Source organism: Festucalex cinctus, chromosome 4 (assembly GCF_051991245.1).
Source record: "Festucalex cinctus isolate MCC-2025b chromosome 4, RoL_Fcin_1.0, whole genome shotgun sequence".
In the NCBI taxonomy this organism is placed as follows: Eukaryota; Metazoa; Chordata; class Actinopteri; order Syngnathiformes; family Syngnathidae; genus Festucalex; species Festucalex cinctus.
In genome coordinates, this window is record NC_135414.1 from 14,530,586 (window position 1) to 14,557,138 (window position 26,553).

The 26,553-nt window shown below is 36.2% G+C and overlaps 1 protein-coding gene across 2 annotated transcripts in view; it reads right to left on the reverse strand.

Annotated features, from left to right (window-relative positions):
- The window catches only part of mettl15 (methyltransferase 15, mitochondrial 12S rRNA N4-cytidine), a 49,519-nt gene extending 26,762 nt beyond the window's left edge, over positions 1 to 22,757 (reverse strand). The window contains exons 1-2 of one of the 2 annotated variants that reach the window (XM_077519095.1): positions 22,615 to 22,757; positions 21,068 to 21,316 (exon numbers count right to left, since the gene is read on the reverse strand). In XM_077519095.1, the coding sequence (XP_077375221.1) occupies positions 21,068 to 21,304 (237 nt within the window). In that variant the 5' untranslated portion in view covers positions 21,305 to 21,316; positions 22,615 to 22,757. Of the gene's footprint in view, positions 1 to 21,067; positions 21,317 to 21,613; positions 21,747 to 22,614 lie in introns of those variants that run through there. The other variant, XM_077519096.1, reaches the window with a different exon arrangement.
- Between the last annotated feature and the right edge of the window lie 3,796 nt (positions 22,758 to 26,553).

Here is a 26,553-nt window from a genome sequence, read left to right on the forward strand (position 1 = left end):
TGGCACATTGTTGAACAGCTAAGGTGGGTCCTTGTGCCATATTTACGGAAGTAGTCGCGGTAGTTACAACGGCGTGATAATCTCTTTCCTAAATCCACTGTGGTTTGTAGTACTGTATGTTTTTCTTTGCTGCCACTGATACTGCTGTCTTTCTTTGGGCTCATGTCTATGAAAATTGTCATGGAAAAATCAAAATGCACTTGTGAATGTACGGAGCATGTCCGTGAGTATTCATGCTCTGACTGGAAATGAGCAGCACTTCATCTCCACTACTGCGACGTGAGCATTCGGCATCGCTCGGCTACCCGTTCAAGATACTTTTGGCTTTGCTTGCTTTGGTTGGGTGTTCAAACTCCGAGAATGAGGTCAAACTCCGAAGCATTTTTTACTCAGATTTTTTTGGTCGAAGTCCGATTTGTACGTGTTCCGAGACGTTCAAATCCCGAGGTTCCACTGTATTTAACAGATTCTCACTTTGTATGTTACATCAAAAACAGCAATAATAACGTATATGAAGAAAATGAATGGGGAACATATACATTTGTGGCAAAGTGTGGTTTATGGTAACCCATATGGTTATGGGGGAAAGAGGCCAGATTGCAGGCCGCCGTATGGTTGCATTCATTAAGGGGAGCAGGAACCTGAGAGAAGCCAGAGTACTCACCTAAATCCTACCTGTGACTCCCAAGCCCAGGTCAGTTACAGTGAGGGATCTAAAATGTCATTGAGAGGAGTTTTTACAGATCTTGTTACACTAACGGACAGACCATTAGGGAGACAGAGACACAGGTGCAGGATCGCTTTTCTTGTCGCGTCCGTTGCCATGGCAAGAGTAAAGCTAACCGGTTTACATTTCTTCTTCTGGTTTAGAGAGTTCACGGTGAGACAAATGTACAGGAACCGGTTTATGGCACAACTTGTGTTTTGAACTACTATTACTTGGGTAGATTTACAGTAACATAGCGAAACAATAAATGATAAAACTTATTCTGGAGATAATATCACTCAAAACAACTGTTTCTCAAATTCTATCACCAGTTACATTCGACAGTCGTTAAAATAAATTAATTTGTGTAACTTTTAATAATTTGTTTTAATGCAACACTGATATGAACGTTTTCTCTCTCATGCAAATGCTGCATACGGGCAAGATTCATTAGTTGCCAGCACAGATACATTGATTTTAATGTTGCAGTTTTTTTCCTCTGAACAATATTTGGGAGAATGCCTTTATTTGCATTAGTCTTACAGGTAGGAGGCAGCATTGAGGAAAAGGGAACACCAAAACAGATGGCTCGTTGAGTAGATAAACTGATAAAGACATGACAGCTTTCTACAATTAGTCTGTGAGGCTTATGTGCATAGTAATCAGTAATGTCTCAGATGCCTACCTACAGCTACATGAAAATTAAACATTCTGCTTGTGTGTCAAAATGAGCTAAAGTGTGAGTGAACAATACAGGAAACACAAACACTGACAGAACAGTTTTCCAAAAGGCAACCCGTATATTTCAATATTCTTTCTTTTGTCAGAGGAATGTAAGAGTTACAACAAATACTATTCAGCAATGTTTCTGACTAAAGTAGGTATTTGAGCTAGAAAAACTATTTCTTCTTTAACTGTCTCCATGAATTCCAGAAAGACCACAAAAATTGAATCTAGATATCGATGTTTTGTTTCCTATTTTGAAAGAAAAGTCTATTTGAGCCCTTGACTTAAGTTAAGGCCAGGGTAGACCGGCTAGGTCCGCTCAGCAGATCTAGGGGGCGCCAAAAATCAGGTGAAAATTCTCCTTCAGTACAATTACAGTTGTATTCCAACAATAATTCTTCAAAAGAAAAAAAGACATTGCGTGATCACTGAATAAAACCAAGTTCAACCGGACCAACGAAAGATGCACGTTTTTGTACCAGTAATATATGTATACATAACAGTCCCCACAAAAAAATATGGGAAAAGCATTTTTATACTGAAACACATAGGAAACAGTCACATAATTCCTAAGAATTGTTTCAACATACAAATGGTTGCAATGACATCCTACTGTGCAACCTGTTAAACAAAAAAAACACCATCACTACATATTCGTGACTTTTACCAGCATATGAAGCAAATACAAATGTAGAAGACACATTATAGAAAAGGCCACGGAATGCAACAAACGTGTCAAAAGAATAACTTTGTTTTACAGCAAATAAGAAATAAGGTCAAATGTGATGCAGAGCATCTATTCAAAATGATTATGCGCTTCATTGGTGCAAACTATGTTAAGATTTCTCTTAAGTGTGACATGACAGTCCATACAGTGTGCCAGGGAAACAATGCAAACTATATAAAGCTCAAGAGAAGACAGAGTGAAAAGAGGGGCGGAATCATCTAACTATATTCACAAAATGTAAAGAAGCATCAGGAAAAATGGCTTTCCCTCCTGAAGGTGAATTTCATGGCACTAAAGGAAGACAAAGGAAGAACAGGGCCAAGTCCATTAGGGAGAGCAAAGACGAGTCAAGCTAAATGAAGGTTTCATGGTGGAAGACTTAGTAATAGGGAAAACACATCTAGAGGCATTTAGGAAGATGCATCCAGTCGTTTGAAGACTGGAGTGACAATGCAGTCTGAAATGAAAGGAACTAGGGAATGAAATGGGGGTAGTGAAGGCGGCTTCAGGGAGGGGGCGGCGACTTGACAGGGGTGCTTCTTCGTGCTGCTCCCATATGGTCAGATTTTTACTCAACTTGCCCTAGGTCTCATTAGCATGAACAGTTTATGAGTATTTTTAGTACTTAGTATGATGTGTTATTTTATTTTAATATAGTGTATTGTGGTGGTCACAGCAATGTAGTGGCTGAGATAGTATAGTTTTTGTATAGTTTCTTTTATATTACTATACTGAAATAAATTCACACTATAACTACAGTATATTAATACTATTTTAATTAGACGTTTCACAGTATATAAAAAATTGGATAGTAGGACATTTTTATGACCATTTGGCAGGTGGAATGATTTTTAGGGATATGTGACTGTTTCCTAGGTGTTTCAGTATAAATATTAGGGCTGGGAATCTTTGACTGTCTCACGATTCGATTCGATTACGATTTTTGGGTCTACGATTTGATTCAGAAACGATTTTCGATTCAAAATTATTTGATTGACAAATGATTTCTGCTTCAATTTACAGATATGCACAACATTGTCATGATGTACTCCAGTCTGCTTTGCAAGACAAAATGACAAATAGGGACATTAAAGTGTCTTTTATTTGTTTAAACATTTAGTAATTTTGTATTGTAAGTGCCTTTTTCCACAAAAACAGCACGTGGGCTACAACTGCCTTTTCCCCTTCTTCTTCATTTCTAATTTAAATAAAATCGATTTTTGGATATTAATCTCGATTCGATTCGATTAATAAATGAGAATCTCGATTCTTTCATGAATTGATTTTTTGGCACACCCCTAATAAATATGCTTTCCCCATATTTGTTTAGTGTGGATTGCTTAGTACTGGTCCAAAAACATACATCATTGGTTGGTCTGGTCAAAAAGATAACAAAATGACAACAATATCACAAGGTTTTTGTCCTATGGGTCAGTACCCAAACATGGCCAGGGTGGCGACGGCCCTTTTAGTTTTAGCATTATAATTGTGGGCATCTACAGCAGAGTAGGACTGTTAATCCTGGGTTATAATGGACTGTGTAGTTGACAAAGTATATTTAATGGGGTTCCAATCAAAAATAGGCTGACTAGTAGAAGACTATGCTTGGATTAAAGTAAATTCATACACAACATGAACATATATGAAGCACACTGTGCAATACCGCAAACAAAAACAGAAAGCGTTTAGTACATACACCTGTTTAATAATCAGTTTAAAAGTATAGCAGGAGACACGATGGAAAGAAACAATGACAAGGAAACCACCATTACTGGGTGAGGTGAATAGTGTCATGTAATGTCAAGCAGACATGCTCTTCCCAACTAAATTAGTCAGGAAACAGAGTAAGCAATGAGTGGGAGCAGTCTAGCTGAGAATAACAGCACTTTCGGGTGAAGCTGTTAATACAGATTGTGTTGGTCACACAGATAAGGTCAATGTCTCACATTTCTTTAAGGCATTCCCCATGGATGCTAAATTACATGCACTTTCAACAGAAGGGTATACACGGGGCTGCAAAAATGATTCATTTTGCAGACATAATGTGGTCCCCAAAAAGGCAATTAATTCGTCAGATTAACATTGCAATTACAAGCAGGCCTCCACACAGCCTCATGGACATGCCCTAATAATAAATATGATATTGTCACATTACTGTACTAAAATAACGGCTTAAATAACGCTTTCATATAGGGATGCACGATAATGCTATTTTCAACCGATACCGATAAACCAATAATTTAGAAGTGTAGATGTTGATAACTGATAAGTAAGCCAATAATTGTTTGCAAAATTAACTTGAATGAAAATATACTTTTGAGTCCTACTAAAAGTCTGACAAATACAATGAAACATTGTATAAACTTTTCACAATGTTTCAATGGATGTCAAGCACCATGAAGCTTAATTTTATTGATATGAGCCACAACCACAACAGATGGATCAACGTGGCATGTGTATAATTATTGCTGGATTTATTTATTATCTCGTGTATCTGTATGAAATGAAATTGCCGATAATTAGCGGCCACCGATATTATTGTGCATCCCTACTTTCATATTCTTTCAGAAAACACTTAAAACTAAACCTGATTATTACATTCATTAATAATAATATGTATATTTTTAATTTAATCTTTACGGAACCAAGTTGGTCCCATTGAGATTAAGAACCTCTTTTTCAAGCGAGACCTCGTCAAGGCAGGCAGCAGCAAAAAAATAATAATAATAATAAAAATTAATTAAAAAAAATAAAAATACAAAGAGAGACAAGTAGCAAGCACAGCATTTTGTATTAAACCACCAATAAATTGTTGAAACAGCCAAGCTAAAACATCGACATTCTCTGGAAGCTCTTTCCACGTCTTTCAATTGAGATAAAAACATTTAAGGACACAGTTCCTTGAGCTTTACGTTGCAGCAACAAGACACATTAAAAGAACAACACAAGTTCTTACAGGGCACAATACATACAATGTAAAAATAAGAGACTTGTCAATCAATGATGCCGAAGTATTTGTAGCAAACCTCAATTATGTTTCCATCAAAATAAAAAAAAAAACAGGAACTTTTTGTTGTTTGTTTGGGGTGCCTGGGTCCCTGTATCCCATTTTAATAGATTTGCCTCTCCAGGACACAGCAGTTGAATCTCATCTCCATATTAAGAAGCCAAACAAGAGCAATTTGTCATAAGATGGCCATACTTGAGGACATAAATGTGATATGTTCACAAATCAGAACTTGACACTTGGTAGAAAGTGGAGGAAAACATTTTTGCTCCTGAAATATAATTATCTTGATTCTCCAGTGTTATGAAGAGAAATCCTGTTACTATTTTAGCTGTAAATTTAGTGAGTCTTTGCATATCTAGAAAACTTTATTAGCACAAAGAGTGGTAGTCGCCATTAACACCACCCAACCCAGGACATGTCATGTCATGTTATTTTTAATATTTTAGTTACTGTATGTTTAGTCCAACACAACAACACACAGGTGTAATAATGGCATGATGTCAGTTTTAACATCATCGTCATGAGTTCAAATGTTCAACAAACTGATGAAAGAAAATAAAAATGCCTCTTTCCATTACTACTGTAGATGGCAAACCATATAGGATTGTACCTCATTCCACCAAATCCATAGGAAATTTCATCTACCATTCTACTGGAGGCAATTCCCAACAGACTGTCACAATCTCATTTGAGAGTGTAGTAATTCACATAGCTGATGTACATTCAGATAGAGTGGGATCAATTCTTGCTGAATAAACTCTTTACCTTCGCCCTATGATTGATTGGCAACCTGTCCAGTGTGTCTGCCTTTCACTCAAAGTTAGCAGGAAAAGGCTCCAGCCCACAATTTGACCTTGAAAAGGACAAAGCAGCCCTCGCTTTGCAATGCCCTGCGTGTATTTACCATACGTCACCGATGTGCGCATTTCAGTGACGTCAGGCTTTAAGTTACATGGTGTGCACCAAGTCCACTCACGTACGCATTGGCAGACTTTTGTTTGTGTGTTTGTTTGTTTTTAAATCCACATATGAACAAGGCAGATCTGATCTTGTTCTACATACATTCCCGTGATGCATATTTGAACAGGGCAACCTGGAAGCAAAAATCCTGATTGGTTCCCTTGAACCATGCACACTAAATGATGTCTGAAATTCTGAAATAGTTTTTAACAGTGATGCATATTAAGAGTTGCAATCCAAACATCATTATTCCAAATTGAGGAGAAAGTTCAAAATAATGCAGGTGGACCTCACACAAACACCAATTGAGCATGTGTTGCAGGAATGAGTCATCCCAATCCAGCTATCCACAGGGTATGTATCTGATTAGCATACCCACGCTCACACCAGGAATAACTGTAAATATTGCAAATAGACCAACAGAAATACTATCAACTCAAGATTGACAATGACTACCTTTGCTATTGTTACGCAGATCAATGTTGAATGCATACAGTTTCAGAATCCTGGTTTGAGTGATTGCTGCAATATGACTCTAAAGGAGTCTCCTCTTATTCAGTTGCTATGCAGTTTCAGGTTGTGTCCATCAATAGAAAATACACTTTCAATTAAACACACACTCATCATGCAACATTAAATACAAATATTTGCACTTCTGCAATAATTCACTTCTTTGATCTGAACTAATGCTTGTCCATAAGTATCAAAGGTTGATAATAGAATGCATAGATTACAAAATCCTTAGATTAATCAAATTAACTATTGTGAAAAATTAATGCATCCCACAACAAGCCTCCATGACTTATGGATAGCTACATGTCTTAGACTTAGACTTAGACTTGACTTTATTGATCCCTTTGGGATGGCTCCCTCTGGGAAATTTACATGTCCAGCAGCAATGAGAACAGATTATAAAATAAAAAATAATTCAATCAGTCAATAAATAAGGTTATTACACCAGAGATTGAATTAATAATAACAATAATAATAATAATAAAATTAAAAATAAGAATTCAATCAATCAATAAATTGTCGTGATTAGAACATAATTCACCCACGGAACCTTGGGATGAAGGAGGAGTTGGATGGGATGAAAGGATGAAAGGATGAAAGGATAAAAGAACAAAATGTTGGTCGGTCTGTGAGCCTCGCGCAGAGTGAGTTGTTGTTGCTGTTAAACGCTGAGAAGCTGATGTCAATAAATCGCCGGTCTTTGGCTCCGGACTTCAACACTCTGCCTCTGACTCCCGTCACTACTCGCTACAAAATAAGGTTATTACACCAGAGATTGAATTATTATTATTATTATTATTATTATTATTATTATTATTATTATTATTATTATTATTATTATTATTATTATTATTATTATTAATAATAATAATAATAATAATAAGAAGAAGAAGAAGAAGAAGAAGAAGAAGAAGAAGAAGAAGAATAAGAAGAAGAAGAGGAAGAAGAAGAAGAAGAAGAAGAAGAAGAATGTTCCCAAATTTTGATAAGATATTTTTTGTAGAATATGCGCTTAACTCATAACATGAAAGTAAGGTTGATAATAGAATGCATAGATTACAAAATCGTTAGTTTAATCAAATTAACTACGGCGAAAAATGAATGCATCCCACTAGGGGTGTTAAAAAAAATCGATTCGGCGATATATCGCGATACTACATCGCGCGATTCTCGAATCGATTCAATAATCGGCAGAATCGATTTTTTTTTTTTTTTTTTTTTTTTTTTTAGGATTCACACCTTGAGCATGGAAGAATGTTATATGAACGGCACATTAAGCCTTAATATTTTTATTTTAATGCTGTTCAAATGTGAAACAGATTGCAAACTGTTTGTGTACAGTGGCTCACGGTTATAAGCCTCAAGTTTTAGATAAATATATTCATACAAATCTTACAGTGTACATGTGTACATGTACAAATTTACTGATAGTATTTTCTAAATTTGAATGGAAAAAAATCGCAACAATCGACTTATAAATTCGTATCGGGATTAATCGGTATCGAATCGTGACCATTCGTATCGGGATTAATCGGTATCGAATCGAATCGTGACCTGTGAATCGTGATACGAATCGAATCGTCAGGTACTAGGCAATTCACACCCCTACATCCCACAACAAAAGTGACTAGTATTTTCTATGACGTCCATGACTTTTATGGATAACATGTCTGCTAGGCCTGGAATTAAGTTGTAGGTCTTTTTTTTTTTTTTTTTTTTTTTTTTAAAACAAAAAAACAAACCAAAAAAAAACAATAGCAAAGGAAGAAAATGTATGTTTCTCATGAAATACACACAACTCAAATGTTTGGAAAAACTAACTACATAATACGTCTTTTTAAATACATGGAAATATTGCGGAAAATATGAATTACTGCTAAAATGACTTTCTATCTTAAACTTGTCTGTATAGGGTTTTTTACATTTACTTTTTTAAATTTCTTTTTCTATAACAATAACAAAATGTGATGACTGCAATGTCTTTAAAAATGTTGGTTTTAGGTTCGCTTAAAACAAAATTGCTTCTTAATGTCCTTTACTGATTGTTTGAGTTGGTAGGTTAAGGGTTAAATTTATGAAAAATAGATATGAAACATCTATACTAGTCGTCTTTGTGATAATGTGATATTAGCGTTTCCCTCTCAGGGTGGAATTAAAAAGCCTCATAGCATGGGGGAAGAAGGATTTTTTTCAGCCTGTGAGTGAAGCAGGGCAGTGACAGCAGCCTGTCACTGAAGCTGCATCTCTGACCGGAGATCTCTGACCTGGATTGAATACTCTGGATTTTTCTATGACGGACAGAAAGTTTTTATTGACCACCTTTCTGTTTTCAAATCTGTGCCCACAACAGCCCATCTTCCTCCTTAGCTTATCCAGGAAAGTCTGAGACAACAGAACACCCCAGACCAAACCACCCCCACCCGCTGTCAAAGCTCACAATCGCGGTGTAAATCGAGGTGCTCCATTTAGTCTCCACTAACTTATTTTCATATCTTATTTCTTATCTGGAAAGATGATAACATTTATTTCAATTATTTCTGCAGAAGCTGTTCCAAGTTAACGCGGGAAAAATTTGTATTCTAACACCCTCGTATGTGGCCAAGGAGGACACAATCATTGTGTGTTTCACATGGCTTTATTCCTACAAGCAGTAACAGAATGCACACGCATTCACGAGTTAAAGGTTAAAGTATCACTGATAGTCACACTCACCCCCCAATCATAATGCTGAGTGTCAAGCAGGGAGGCAATATGGGTCCCATTTTTATAGTCTTTGGTATGACCCGACCGGGGATTGAATCCATGACCTCTCAGTCTCAGGGCGGACACTCTACCACTAGGCCATTGAGTTGGTTGTCATCAGCTACAACTCAAGCTCTGTCACACCAAAGCAGTTGCAGTATAAACACCCATGTTTGAAGACGGGCGACGATGATCTGCATCATCTGCATAACTGTCATTGTATTGTAATTACTGCACTACTGGTGAATTTATCTTTGTTTAATGACTCTCCGCATCCTTTGCATTGCTGTCACTGATGCTCTAATGGTGCCCTTACATAGGGTGACTAGATTTTAAAGATTAAAAACTTGGACACTACAATTTTGCTAAAAATCTAATATACAATAAATTCTTACCAGGAACTATTTATAAGAAATTTAATTGCTAAGTTAATCGGGTAACCGGTGGTTGAGTTATTACTTTAGCTAATGCTAAATGCTCTTGGTTGATAATGCCGTGCGGTTTCCCTCACGTTGGTCCCGCATTCTAACATTGTAAATATGCCGCCAGAAAAGCTCAGCTTGCTTGGGTCTGACTGGCGAATGCTTTATTAGGCTAATAGGTCTATATTTCCCAAGACTCTTAGACACCGACGCAAGAGGTACTTCTAATTCTGGTATGATGAAAACACACCTATTAGCGGATCAGAATAATAATGCAAACGTGAATGTGAAATAGGAAAGAATATGACAGTTAAATTCCATTTTAATTGGTTTATTATATAAATTGCTATGACAACTGTGTGATTGACATACACATGGTCCAAAAAATAGCTTGAAAATTGAGACACCGGGACGGGACCTGCGTAAACGTGGGACAAAACAATGGAGCTGGCAAAATCTCCTGGATCTTGAGCCACAAGGCTCAAAGTGTGACTGGGACCTCTGGTCACCCTACCTTTAAGTCAGATTCACACAGTAGGAGAATTAGCCAGATTTTAGCCCAGAATTTACCCTTCCGGCGATCGTAAAGATGTGCCACTATCCAAAAGATAATCTTAACAGATAATCCGGCCGTGTGTGGTCTGTTCAGACTGATCTCGGCAGCTCAGAAGATCGTTTGGGTCGCTCCGATGATCCGATCTAAAATCGGGGATATTCAAAATGTTGGATTGTTTTGGCCCGACTTCTCACTGTGTGTGGTGTGCCCGAAGGACAAATGAGCATGACAGTGACGTGCAGCCAACCAGAAAGCGAGGCTGTGAGGAAGACGGTGGGGAATCCAAAATCAAAGCAGTCATGGCGCAACAGAAAGTCTGTGCTTGCGCTATTTACACTCCTTTAAACACCGCCATTTCTTTTTATGTCATTTTTTTCTGTTAAAAACAAACCAGGAAGTATCATAACTGGTCCTCCATGTTTGTTTACACTGAAGTCAGATTTAATCTCGAGAGGTTTTGAGAGATTTTCCATCTACCAAGGAAACCATGTGAACCCATGTGAACCAAACACCATTACGTAAAGACTCTCTGTACTTCTGTGTTATCTTTGTTGGTCATAATTGCTTGTTACTGCAATACTCGTAGCTCATACAAGCTGAGACAAATTCCTTGGATGATATATATTTTTTTCAACATACTTAAAGATGATTCTGATTCTGACTCTGATTCTAAATGAAAGGACTAAAACAAACAACACTACAGGATAAAGCACCCACAAAGGAGTTGTCTTCTCAGGAAGGCTGAACAACCGTGTGCTCTGTAGGCTCGAGAAACCTTTTTGGATAATGAAGTACAGACTGTCTTCACAGCGCGCCCCCACCAACTATCCCACAACGACATGTTTTACTCATGACAATAATGAGGCAAGGAAGGATAAAGACTTATCTGACCACTGATAACCTCAGACTAAACTTGTAACTTTACGAGACCAAGACCTAATATCTGTCTGTCAATCAGCCCAGGTATCCCTGGCTAGAGTATTTCATTTCAAGAATCAATTATTTAGTAGCCTCTTCTTTCAATACTTAGGACATTCAAAAAGGAGTGTGAAAAGGAAATAAGGTAAAACCTTTGCAAGGGGGTGTGGTTTTCAAACTCAATATAGAATAAGAATGATTATTATGTTCAACAATTATATATAAACTGACTCTGACAAATGACGGCATAGACTCTCTCCTTTCTGCCTTGTCCCATTATTTTATAATCGATAGTAGACAAATATAGGTTGCACAAAATACAGCCATTACTCCCATGGACTCTCAAACTTTTTTTATTTCATACAAAATGAGGCAATTATGTAATCTACTGGTGGTTATGCATCAGTAAAGTTATTTCCAAGTTCGCATTTACAGTGGCGCATACTCAGACTCTCCCTCATATAGCCCCGTTGGGGAAAAAAATGCAATTGACGAGTATATTTGTCAATGGCAGTGAATGTTAAACTATACTATTGGTCGATCCCTGGTTTGTTATTTTTATGTAATATTAACCAATTTAAAATTGCAAAAATACCTTGAGGACAAACATATTGACATTCTTGAATGTTCAAAATGTCTGAAAAGTGCAAAACTCAGCCAATTTCCTCATTCTGCAGAGGCTACGCGGCAAAATTATCGCCTATTTTTAAACTCCAGATGTTTGTTTTTTTTAAGACAATAACGAATTGACAGAAATAGTAAGGTTAGATACATTGAAGTAGGCTTGTTTTGTTTAAATCGCTTTAAAGCTTCGTTGCAGAAGGACCCTCGTGAGTCATGGAAGTATAGTCTCCGTGCAGATGACTATCCAAACAGGGTTAGTTGGATCATCATTCTATTTATTGCATCACCTCACCTTTGAGAAAGTGTTTGGGAAGAAGACATAACACAGACGTTTGCATTTGTTGAAAAGGCTTTTTGCACGGTGGGGGCTTCGGCATGACCGCTGACTTTGATGTGCACGACTGGTGCTGGCGACGTGTTTGTACCATTTGAATCAATGACAGTGTCACAAATTAGCTATTTTTAGCATCTTAACTCATTGACTGCCATTGACGTCTATAGACGTCAAACTATTCATTTGAACTGGGCTGGCATTGAATGAGTTAAATAAGCGACTGAACATTCTTGGGTGATGATGTGTTCATATGAATGTTTTATGGTATATGATAGCATTAAAAGGTATAATGCAACTTACTGGGGAACTCAAACAAGACAGAAGATTTTTGATCGAGTGATAAGTTGCCATTAAATTCCGAGGATTCCGCCCAAAATCAACAACAGGTCATTTTAATCCTATCCACTATTAAAGGAAATGACACTATGATGATTAAGCCTATGAGCTCATGATCTCATATTTTGTTGTACAGTTTTCCCTCGTTTTCCGCTGGGGTTAGGTTCCAAAAAATACCCGCAATAAATGAAATCTGCGAAGTAGTTAGCTTTATGTTTTACAACTCTTATAAATGTTTTAAGGCTCTAAAATCCCCTACCACACAATTTAGACACTTTTCTCATTGAGGCATTTACATGTTCTCACATTTCTCTCTTGTTCAAACATTGATAATGTTCAAACCTTCATAAATTTTATAAAATGTGTATATTACTGCAAAAAAATATGCAAAATTGCACTTAAAAAAAAATCCGCGATACAGCGAGACCGCGAAAAGTGAACCGCGTTATAGCGAGGGAAGACTGTATTGTTGTATATTTTAGTATTTTATCTATCTTTTACATTTCAGGTTGACTGGTGTCATTCACACGATGGTGCACCAAAAATGACATATGGGAAATGACACATTTTACCTAGCAGTGAGCGGAGTTGGCCTGTTGTCTCCCATTTGTATTTTCCTTTTCTGGTGTTAAAAAAAAAAATCATACATTAATACCTCTTCTAAAGAATCCCCACCCCCCCCCCCCCCCCCCATCAGCTGTCCATCACAACAGAATAAAAATGTGACGTTTAGGTTGTTGTAATGCATAATTCCTACCTAGGATGCGACAGAAGCTCAAGCTACGCAGTGCAACTTTAACTTCATTTGTTTAACAACCTTTAAAAACAAACTGTAATTTTGAAATAATTTCTGTACAGGCAGAAATTTTGGTTCAACGACCATAAGCTCCGGCTGGCTCATGTTTAAAGGCAGCTTTCTATAGACTGCAAGATTAAATTTGGATCAGGGCTCAATGAGGATCAATACAGAGTATGTACACCAAAGTTTTATTGTTAGCCACACATTATTGTTTTTAGCTGTGTGTATTAGGTGGTTATCCTGTTGGACAACTCATCACCTGTGACGGAGACCAAGCTTTCTAACACCGGTAGCACATTTCACTACATTTCATGTATTCATATATTTGATTGACAGATTCAATCTGTGCTGGATGCAGCAAAGCGGCACTTGGACATAAATGGGTTTGCTCCATGCTTCACAATAGCAGAGATGGGGACTCATAAGAGACTTAAGTCACTATTTTTTGAGACTTTTAACTTGACTGAGACTCATCCACTAAAGACTCCAGACTTGCCTTGGACTTTTGTTTTGGGACTCGTGATTCGTTAACGTTACGAGTCTCTAAGGTTCGGCTTTCTCTCATTTCTCTGCTCCTGCAAATGCCTGTTTGCGTGTGTGTGTCTCAGGTCTCAGTTTGTACGTTTTTTCTCTCTCTCCCCCCACCACCCCCCAACACCTTTCCGTGTGCCAGAGCAACATCCAATGTTAATGACATAGAGCAGACAAACGCGACAACAACACACAATCACCAGCGTGGCAAACTCGGAACAATAGGCTGCTGTAGCGCTGCCGTTTGTTAGAGCAATCACCGAAAATGCTGTTTCACTTATCTAAATGATTTAAATGCAATTGTTACGTCGTTACTTTTTTGGTCTTTTTTTTTTTTTTTTCCGTCAGTAAACAAAGAACTTATGTGATTTAGCAAAAAGGTAAAATTTTGTCTGTATTTATTTTCCTTTCTTTACAAGAAGAGTACTACCAGCGATTCTGCACCTGTGTATAAGTCGATATAAAAGTCTACCGGCCATGTTCAAATGCCGGATTTTTGGGATATGAAAGTGAGACCAAGATAAATCATTTAAAAACGTTTTCCACAATCAATGTGACTTCTGACCTGTACAGTTCAAATAAAATAAAATAAAAAAAAATAAAAATAAAATAAAAAATTTAAAAAAAAGAAAAAAAAACTCTTTTCGAAAGGGGAAAGTAAAAATAAACAAGGAAGGAGGAATGAGTAATGACGATTAAAATGCCATTTGGCTTGAAAAGTGACAGATTGACGATGACTGACCTGACTGTTGACAATTGCCGACTGACGGACATTCAAAATTCATTGATGTGCACACCTCTGGCCCAAGTGTGTTTTTGCTAAATGTAGCCAAGCCAAGCTTGGATGGGTTTTTTTGTTTTGTTTTTTTTGATAACGTATCCATCCAGCCACCCTGCTCCCTGACCCAGACATAATTATGGAGAAATGGAAGATTGTTGTCGTATGTACAAAACTTGCCAGAAATTTCTGCAGCTCATTCAATGTTGCCATCTGTCTCTGACCAATTTCTTCTCATCAATTTTGAAAGGACACACCATTTTCGTAATGTCACCGTGCCATATTTTCTCCTCTTGATGATGACCGTCTTCAATGTGTTCCATCGTATAGTTAATGCACTGGAAAGTGTTTTGTTCCCTTCTCCTGGCTGATACATTTGAACAATGAGATCTCACTGATGTTATTCAAGCGCTGTAAACCATGTTTTGCCGTGCTGTAAGATGTGACAAGAAAAAGGTCAATAAAATTACATTACATCAGCCAAACTTTATTTGGGGCTAATCCGAGGCCTTTTAATGCTGCTATTTAATATGAAAATGAATGTGACTACTCCTTTCTAAACATCCTAGACTTAGACTTAGACTTGACTTTATTGATCCCTTTGGGATGGCTCCCTCTGGGAAATTTACATGTCCAGCAGCAATGAGAACAGATAATACGTTATAAGACAGTGAGCATAACTTTGCAACCACATTATCTCAGTTTATTTTTACTTCCACTCTTGAATAGGGATGTAACAAAATCCAAACATCACAATGCGATATTATCACGATATGAAGGCCATGATACGATAATTATCACAATATTGTGGGGATGTTGGCGATACAAAAAAGGTCACAATATTGTAAAAAAAATTAAAAAATTAAAAAAAAAAGCTCATACTAAAAAAACAAAAAAACAAAACAATACTGTGCTTTTGTACATTGCAGCAATGCATATAAACAATCTCTAATAACACTTAACATTGAGGCACTTACTTGCTGATGTACTAACAAATTGAGTTCCTCCACATATTGACGGTTCAAAAGCATATTACGTGCCTCTTCATCTGACGATTAGCATGGATTTTAAAGATATAAGGACCAAAACATGCCTTGTGAAAATTAAACTGCACTAAAAACAACTAGCCACCGGAGGGTGCTAGAACTGCACAAATGTAAATCAACTTGTGGCCGGTTTAATATCTCAATATCACGATATTGCCGGTATCGTTACGTCCCTACTCTTGAAAAGTGTTTTTGTTTTTTGTTTTTTTGCATTAAAGTCTTTAATAAATGTTTGCGTATGACATTCAGAATATTTGTTCATGTCAAAACATTGGGGTGATTATTTTTTTTTTTTTTAATTATTTAAGTAATTACGGTAACTGATTAGAAAAAGAGGATGAACGTATGCAGTGGATCAAAAAATGTTGACGACATAACATTAAAGGGATACTTCTCTTATTTAGCCTATTATAGCAATAAAAAGTTAATATATTGTCTATAATTAATTTGATACTTTCATTATCATAATTTGATACTTTTATTATAATATTTCATTCATTTTAGTGTACAATTACTACCTTTAAAAACACATTTTGCAACTTGCTGCCGACTGAAAATGACATCACAGGGGCTCAGGTAACCAATCACAGCCAATCACATTTATTATAGGCAAAATGTTAAGGTTTGCCTTTCAAAAATGGTTAAATAAGTGAAGTATCCCTTTAAATGAGGTGTTCTTCAAATTTGTGGGCATTTTTTTTTTTTTTTTTTTTTTTTTTATAAAAAGCCTTTCTAATAATCAAAATTCTAAGACGTGATTAATCTGAGTAAAAAATGTAATCATTTGACAGCTCTACAACAAATCACAGGAAAAGAAAAATGTATGTAAAAGGTGGTAGATCACAAGTGGTACTCGGATCTACAAATGTCCTTGGTTGCTTGAAAAGGTGGTGAGCCAGTCAATTCCATAATGTATGATCAGTTGAGTACATTTGAAACTATGTACATAGTTTAGAAAAACAAAAACTCCAAAAATTAACGACACATGTGCGTTTGCAGTCACGATCAAGGCGGCAGTCACAGCAAGTCACGATGCCATTTACAGTTTGATTACACAGTTTACTACAACTACACTTTAACTACCGTAATAAGCAATTACATACAGGTGACTATTCAGGCTATCATTCTCATTGTCCACACTGATGTCTCATGGCACCCATCAGATAGCAATGAAAGGCTTTACTACAGGATTAACTTATTATTGAGAGTATAATATAACCGCAGCTGTTTGTAACAGTGATGTCCGAATTCAAATGTCTCATCTCGTTCTCTCTCCAACTGACACTAGCAGCGTTACAGAGCAACACTTTAGTCATGTTAATGTAACATGGGAGCCCATAATATCATCTATAGAACAGCAATATTATACTTGATAAGTGTTGTCAATGAATGAATGAACATCTGCGGTCAAGCAGCAATTCTGAATGTATCAAATGAGTGAGGTGTACAGCCTGTACTGTGCAGCAAAACAAAATCTATCAGACTGTTTTAATAACATCTGATTGGCAAACGGTCTTGGGACAGTTGGCAAATGGGCGGACAGCGGAGGAGTTTAGAGGTGCTAAAGTTCAGGCAGGAGCGACGCAGCACTCTGTGTCGTGCCAACAGCAATACAGTGGCGAGATTCCTCACTAATTCATTGACCCGTGGTCCTTACCAGTCGTTAGTATGCATTTTATAGATACGTATTTATATATAGATTATTTATATCTATATATAGATATTACATTGCAATTTTCTTTTTATCTTTTTTTTTTTTTGGGGGGGGGGGGGGGTGTCAGCACATCTCCTGTGCTTTGCCACAACAGAAGTCTTTTGACTCATGCCCATCTGCGCTAATCATACATACATTTAACGAAAGCAAAGATACAGTATAATCACCCTCTCTCTCAAAGAAAACCAACATTCATATATACTGGATGACTGAATGGTCAGTTTTGTCATGTTTATTATTTTGCTTGTCGTTTGCTGTGATGTACTGTGTCATACTAAGAAACAGTTCCAATACAGGGGGATCTTGCAGTCACCACCATAACAAATTATTAAATGGGCAAGATGAGGGTTTAAAAGTTAGATTTTGGTATTCTGAACTCTTGTACAAATGTTAATCAATGTAATAGCAAAACGATAAAACACCCACATGTAAAAACAAGTTAACTACTGCAGTGACAAATTAAGTACAGTTAAAATAAATCACTGTTACAATGACTATTACTGGTAACCATTAGTTACTGTAGGTGACACCTAGCACTAGCAGCTGGTGTTAGCAATCAATTACACTGCCTAGACTTCACTATTTTTAGCCATCACATTTTCGCTGCAATAACAATAAACCTTTGTCTATCCATTTTTTATACCACTTTATAAACTAGCTTCAAGTAACAAAAAATAACCAAAATGGAAATTGAAAAACATTTTAGTTAACAAACTAAAATAAAACTAAGTGTATTTATTTTTAAATTGCTGTACATCCCTATAGAAGAAGACCAGATAGTTGTTTGAGAACTGTAGTTGTGTCTTTAAAAAAATACTCATTTACTTTTTTAAATCTACCTTGCACTCGACATTAGAGATGTAACGATAAGGGCAATATCGTGATATCGTGATATTAAAATTGCCATAATATAGTCATCGCCATGTTCACAATATTTAAAAGGAACCTAATTTGCTTGTGAAGTGATCAATGTGTGCTTGCATTAGCAAGTAAGTGCTTCAATATTGTTATTAGAGATTGTAGGTGGTTTATATGCATTGCTGTTATGTAAAAAAGCACAATATTGTGCTTTTTTTAGTATGAGTTGTTTTTTTTGTTTGTTTGTTGTTTTTACAATATTGTGATCTTTTTTAAATATCACCAACCCCCCACAATATCGTGATAATTATCGTACCGTGACCTTCATATTGTGATAATATCGTATCGTGATGTTTGGATAACGTTACATCCTACTCGACATACACCATATATTAAAAAAAACTAAAACTCATATTAAAACTAATAAAGTCAACTAAACAAAGCATTTTAAAAACCTAATAAAAACTAACACTTGCTCTAAAGAAATAAAATAAAAACTAACTAATGACAAATCTCAAATTATTATAACACTAGTCAACAGTCAGTCACAGGGAACATTTGAGCAATTATTCACACTTGCATTGACTATAGGAGACTTAGAATCTTCAGTTAAGCTACCAAGGCATGTGTTTGGAATGTAGGAGTAGGCAAGAGTACCCGGGGAAAACCCACACAAGGACGCCAACACCACCATGCAGGAACTATGAGACAGACTTGCTAACAACCACCCCATCGAGATGCCCACTCATAACGATATTGAATTAAAATGTGTTGTGTCATTCATAAAAACGGTCTTTATTTTTCTGTTTTTAATTAATTTGCCAGGGTTTTTTTTATGCTAAGCAAAGGTCAACTTTAATAGTTAGTTAGTGTTTTTTTTTTCGTTTGTTTTTTATAAAGATGACACTGCATTCAGTCACAAAAAAAGGTCTTTCATATGCTGCCCTTCTGACTTTTAAAAATGAATCAAAAAATTGTATATTTTACAAATTGCACCTTTTTGTCTTGAAGTGAAATGATAAAGAAAATGAGAATAAAAAACATTAATATATTAATAGGTGCCCTGACAAACCAATATTGTGCAGAAAAGAAATGTAAACGTACTAAGAGTTGTGCTTTTGGTAGCAAAGAAAATGATCACAGTTCCCTGGTTGAAATCAAAACCTTATGACAAAATACAATGAAGAGACAGATTTTTATTTATTTTTTAAAGTGTAGATTATGGAAAGGACTACTACAAGACTGCAATTGAAACTAAATCAATTTGAGAAAAGATGGAACCTATTCCACAAATTATATTTGATGTCTAAACACCACCTCTTTATTTTACTTTTTATTTCATTTTATCATCTTTACTGGTTTATTTTTTATGGGGATGTGAGTTTTATATTTCTGGTGTTATTGCATGGTGTTTGATTTATGTTAAGAGATGCTAACATAAGGTGTATAAAGTGGCTGTATTCTTACTGCAATAAGGCCTGAATCGGATTGGACTATTCAAGAATCTGTTTCTGTATATAAATTGAATTGTTATGAGACCTAAATACTGAGAGCTGTAAATCTCTTTGTTAAATTGTGTGTAATAAATAAACAGTTTAAAAAAAAAAAAAAAAAAAAAAAAAAAGGAAATGTAAAAGTACATGTGTTCAATCATGCTGCTGTCACAACACAACCATTAAAAGCAACAACACAATTTCTAGTCAATTTGTTCTTGAATTCAAATATCATGCATGCTGTACTTTCCTCGATTCCTAAGCTGGATAATTCCAGTAGCGATAGACTGATATGGGGCATTTTGACAAATATCGGTATCTTCCTTTTTTTAAACAAAAAATAATAATAAAAAAAAAAAAAATCTGACAGCCAATAAAAGTTCAATCTAAAACCATTTTAATCTCAGGGTACTATGTATTTAAATTTTCAGTTAACTTTATAAGAGATGCTTCTGACCCTGGGATCCTTCTGAACCTTTTGTTTTTGTTCAACATTAAAACAAAGTAATGTGAAAGTTAAAAATTTCAGGGGTTTTTTTACATTTTATGGGACAATATTTCCTGTATTAAACTATAGAGAGCTTACTTGTTTAAGTTTTCACTTAACTTTTAAAGACAAACTGATTACTTTGCAGGGAGCTCCCTGAACATTTTGCTAGCAAGGATTGTCTATTTTCTAAGATTTAAAAAAAACTTTTGAAAAGTCTGAAAAATTGTTTTATAAACACCCTTTAAGACATTGCAAAGTCTACATTGGTATTTGTATTTTAAAAAATGTGGATGCCAATATCTTCCCCCCTTTTTAATGAAAATGAATAATTGCTCCAAATATCGGTTATCGGCTTTCTTGACTACTCATAATCGGCATTGGTATCAGTCCTGAAAAAAAACATATTGGTCTATCTCTAAATTCCAGAGCTGGGCACTTCGGGTAATCGGCAATTCCCGTCTTTGACAATGCCCACTTGCGGCAAGTACAAAATGACACAAAGCCTCAGACAAATCCATGGACTGTGCACCGAATGATGCACGTTTACGTCAATCATGGTGAGAACATATTTCTCATTCTGTATATTCTTGTGAGCCTTTGCATCATGAAGCATTCGCCCGATATTTGGAAGCATGCGCCGACAGGTGGGCATCATCAACGATAGGGATTGACGATTAACGGAAGTGCCCAGCTCTGCATAATACACAACCGTTTCCGTCATTATTTGACTGGAAATTAATTTAGAATACTATGAAGTGGTAACGAAATAGAAAAATAAACTTACTTGACCTGGCTGGATGTCCAAGTGTTGAAGCACCTCTTTGAGCATCACAGGCATGTGAGGAGTCTTTTCAGTTGAAACACAATTCAGTTCTTCTGATTTACACAACGAACCAGGACCAGAAAAGGCACAAAGGCCCACTGTCTGAGAGTGCAAATTTAAATTCCATAATTTCTGCACAGTCAAACTTGTGTTCTGAAGCAGTCGGCAAGAGTGAGTGGGAATACGGAAAATCACCATCCTTAATTTGACCTGTGGAGAAGACAAGGGGAAGGATGAGTAATCCGTTATACAATATATAATTTATACATTATCCGATTTTTTATTTTTTTTTTTGTATGGAAAACATAAATCAATAGTACAATCACAATAAAAGTAACATACAAGTAGTGAAGTGCAGGGCTGATATTTTGGACAGCAATCTTAGATGACAGTTGGACAAAGTTAAAATATTTTCAAAATACTTTTTTGCTTGAATGTTTCTAGATAAATGAAATTTACGATACATCCAAAGATAACCAAAGATTGATCCCTGCCACGGAAGCATACATGGTATCTTCAGGGGAAGTCAGCGCCAGTCTGGCGCCGCCAGACCAGGCAGATGCTGGAAACACAAGCTGGGTTGATTCTTGACGCAATCATTTACAATTAACAATGGCCAACAGACATGAAAATGTTTATTTCCCACGCTGTAGCAGCACAATACACAACTGCAATAAAATCTTTATTATTATTCTTTGCCAGTTAATCAATCATGTTGGCATGCTACATGACACAAAACTGCCTAGAACAAGCACCTAAGTGAGTCACATTGTAATAAAAAAAAAAAAGAGAGAGAGAGAGAGAGAGAGAGAAGAAGAAGAGAGCATTCAGGTGTATCCTGGCAACAAGATAAACTGGAAATCTGAGTATTACTGATTTAGGATTCCAATTAACCCGATACATGTAAAGCAGCTGCCGGGTATGATGAGCACTTTGGTAAAGCTGACGCTCATTGCAGCAACAGTTAGTGAATGTCTCCAAATATATGCACTGAATTTCAAAGGACAGAAGTGAGTGATCAACTGTCAGACTGTCCCCCCCAAAAAAGGCTGTTACAAATCAATTACAGCTATGTATAGTTCGTGTCCTATCAATTAGTGCCTCTCAAAATGAATGAGAATGTTTAAGCAAAGGGAGATGTGACATTTAAGGCAAAAAAGGTTTACTGGTTGTGATCATATTCAGGCAAGTTGGCTCACATGATTGCTCAAAAACAGCATGCAAATAAATAAATAAATAAATAAAAAATCTAACGTTTGTATGAATAATCGGGTGTAAATCGTGCGTGCTAGAAATTACAGCATCAAAATCAAAGTTCCTGAATGAGCAATGGAAAAATCCGCTCACTACAGCTGGCTGTCAACACGTGTGTTTATAAGCGATTCAAGTGTAGCTTCAACACAACCCTGAATACTGCTATCGGCGTTCGATGCTTGCTACGTGATTATACTGGATGACAGCTCACTGTAAACGCGTCTTCAATCAGTAGCAAAGATAAGCGAACTTACTTAAACTTAATCAGATTGACGTGTCCACGTAGTGTATGAAGTTGTTAACATTTTAGCAGGCGAGTAGGTCACCTTAACCGGAAGAAGCTAACACGTAGCTCCACCCACCAACAGCAGCACGTTCCAATCACGTTTGGAGACGCGCCACCTAATCTGCATACACACAGGAAGCGTGGTTGCTTTTCAAAATATTGGCGCTCTTTAGGTAGCGTCGGTACTACGACTTGCTGTTATTTTACCTCATAATAGACGACAACGATTATAAGATCAAATCCTTTCATTGCCAACTGCCCACGTTTACACTGTTTAAATCTGGTATTTTACTATAGCGTCACCTGTTTTGCTGTTCAAAATTCCCCTTCCTTCCTTCTGTGAGGCATTGTGCGTGTGAACATTAAAAGTGAAAAACTCAATGGCATCTGAATTGAAATGGTCAACTTATTTTTGCCGTGACATTGGCAACTCGCCACCTAAATTTTATTTGGACAATTCATAGTTTACGGATTGTGTTCTCTGAATGCAGACGAATAAATAAAAACAATACATGGAAAAATATTAAATGGTTAGCTTATTTGATGACGATGGGCCTCGAGTAATACATTTTGTACATGCAAAATACATTTTGCACTTATAATGGAAATTAAAGATGTCCTGAAGTGGAAACAGGTATTTTAGTGTATTAAATTGAATTTGTTTATTTTCTAGTTTGCATTTCTTATAACCTAATTCGCCATGTTTGATTTGAACAAAAAGGATGGGAATGTTACAATTTAAAATAACAATATTATCTACAGTTCACTGTTGCACTGTAACTGTTGATACATTTTCTTTATGTAAATTGCCCTTTACAGAGTTAATGTGGTTGGTAAATTATTAATTCAAATTACAAAGTAATAAGTAAGAGTAAAGTAAGAGTTTCACGTGTCTTTATATGATTCTTGCCCTTACTTTCTGCCAAACACATGGCCAAAAAGTTCTTTGTCAAATGACCTCACTTTTCACTGATGATACGTTCAAAGCCCCTCCCGCATTAGGTGAGTATCCGCGTAGTAGAGGTAGACTTTTTTTTTTTTTTCTCTCTCTAAGCCATTACAAACCCCCCACTCGGATCCCACTCTGTTACATTTAATAAATTTAACTTTTAAAATGCAAAATGTAGAAAAAATTATTATGTGAGCGGTTGTGTGCTCTGCACTATGGCAGCACATGAGAACGCTGACACGTCGGCTTAATAACTTTGTTCAAGTTTATGTTTTTAAATCATAAAATAGCTTTCCTTAACCAGAAACCGAGTTCCAAATGTCACAAATGAAAATCCGCAATAGAGTGAATTCGCAATAACCGAACCACGAAGTAGCAGGGGAACACTGTAGTGTGTATGCGTCGGATCCACTCCACCCCCGCACCCGGAAAAAAAGCTCAGGTGAACACATTACATATTAGTTAATGTCGCACACAAGCAAGAGACAAGATGCTGAATCCAAAGTCCTGTATTAGCGTCGGAGATAATGGCAGAATGCAGGGTAGCTATTTACAATGACCATGTTGGTGCTTGATTGCAGAGGATGCATCTTCTGTTTTGACATTTCCTTGATGAAAGATGCAGGCTCTTCATTTTGGGGGAAAAAAAAGTTTTTGGTCCACTTCTGATCAAAATCGCTGAGGACTAGTACCTCAGCGGAATAGGACGTCACTCTATCACAGTCAAAAATCCTGTCATTTGGTCTGTATGCTTATTAATGAGGTTATTGGCATTTTGTTTTTTTCTTTTCATGTTTTAGTTTTTGCCTATGGCGCAACTGGAGCAGGAAAAACGCATAGCATGTTACGAACACCAAACGAACTCGGAGTCATGTACCGCACAATGGACGACCTTTTCAAACGCAAGGACGATGACAAGGAGGAGAAAGCGTTTTCTGTGGCTGTCTCCTATCTTCAGGTTATTTATTTTTTATTTTTTTTTGGTCATTCTTTGTTCCGTAATCCTGTAGTAAACTGTAAATATTATCCAATTAATATTGTATTAATATTATTGATTATCTTTGTGTTGGATCAAATTGAAATGCTTGCTTGTACTCTAGGAAAACAATGACCAAGATTTTTGCCTATTTTCTGACATGTTACGGACCAAACCAGTAACTGAATCATAATTGTGACTGAAAAAAATAGATAGAGTGGTCAATAATTTCGATTGAGAAATTTCCCCCCAAATATACCCTACTTAAGGTCTCTATGATCATTTCCCAGCAGCCAAAAACTTAAAATTGTAGTTGGAAGTGTATGAAAATAAGTAATATTGCACCATATTAGTATGAATGCCACTTCCTCTAGGTCACATGGCATGTTCAAGTTATTTAAATTGTCAAAAAGAGCAGATTTTACCATGAAATATACTATAGAAATTCAAGTGCTATAAATGTCATTAAATTCTTGACATTGATGCCCTTACACTGTTATATATTTTTCCAGCTGTATTTGCAACAGCAGGAGAAGGCTGCTCTCCTTAATCCCAATGAGCCTAATTGACCAGGAAGGCTCAGAAAGAACCAGTGCTACCAATGCCAAAGGGCTCACTCATCACACTGGGAAATATTACAAGTATAAATGATGCCAATAATCCCAAGGTGAGTTAAATGATCTATTTTGAATGAATGGACCGCTTGTTGCCAATTTAACATAACAGGAACTAGTGTTTCATATTCCATACATCAAGCCAATCAGTGGAAAGCAGGATTTCATGCATAGAATCTTCGACAAGGCAAGGCAACATTATTTATTACTTACACAAGATAAATTTTTACTCTTGAGTGAGTGTGTATCAGGCACAATGCTTGTAATTATATACAGTACATCCTTGTTGTAATTTTTTTTTTTGTCAGTGGCCAAAATAATTGTATGACGTCTTTTGAAGTAGACTTTTCTGTAAGCAATGGGGAATCTCATCTCTTCCCAACATTCTATTTCTGGAAGAGATGAGGGGGCTGGGCAAAGTCCACATTTTCATCATTTTTCATTTTGATCATGTTTTCACCCGCGCATGTTGCTTTGTTGTCTGTCCGTCTGTCAGAAGGATTACACAAAAACTACTTGACCCTGAGAAAAATTGAATTTTGTGGAAAGCTGCTTTGACCCGAGTATGAACCCATTACATGTCGGTGTACATATGGGCCAAAGGGCAGACCGCAGTATTTCAGCAAGGCAAAGTGTTCTTCCCATGTACAGTGGGCACCCGCTATTCATGGGGGATAGGAGGGACTGGCCCGGCCTGTGAATAGTGAAGATCCACGTAAATAATAATAATATTCTAAATTATTTTTATTTATTTATATTTTTTTTTGGGGGGGGGGGGGGGGGGGGTGTTTGTTTTTTAATCTAGTTGAAAAAAGAAAAAAAAAGGGTGGGGGGAGGTTTTACACAGAAAATGGGCTTGGTACCAATAAATAAATAAATACATACATAAATAAAAGGTAAAAAAAAACAAAAAACAAACTGCGAATAAATAAATCTGCGGGTGCCAAAGAGCTACTGTATGCATGAATGTGTGTTTTTTGTTTTTGGGTGGGGGGGGTGTTTGTTTTTTAATCTCCCCAAAAAGTTTTAAAAAAATAAATAAAAAATAAATAAAAAAAAGGTGGGGGGAGGTTTTACACAAAAAAAATGGGCTTGGTGGCAATAAATAAATCAATGAATGAATAATATATATATATATATATATATATATATATATATATATATATATATATATATATATATATATATATATATATATATATATATATATATATATATATATATATATATATATATATATATATATATATATGCGAATAAATACATAAATACATCTGCGGATGCCAAACAGCTACTGTATGCATGAATGTGCTTTTTTTTTTTTTTTTTTTTTTTTTAATTTACAATAGCACCATTCTCAATAGGGGC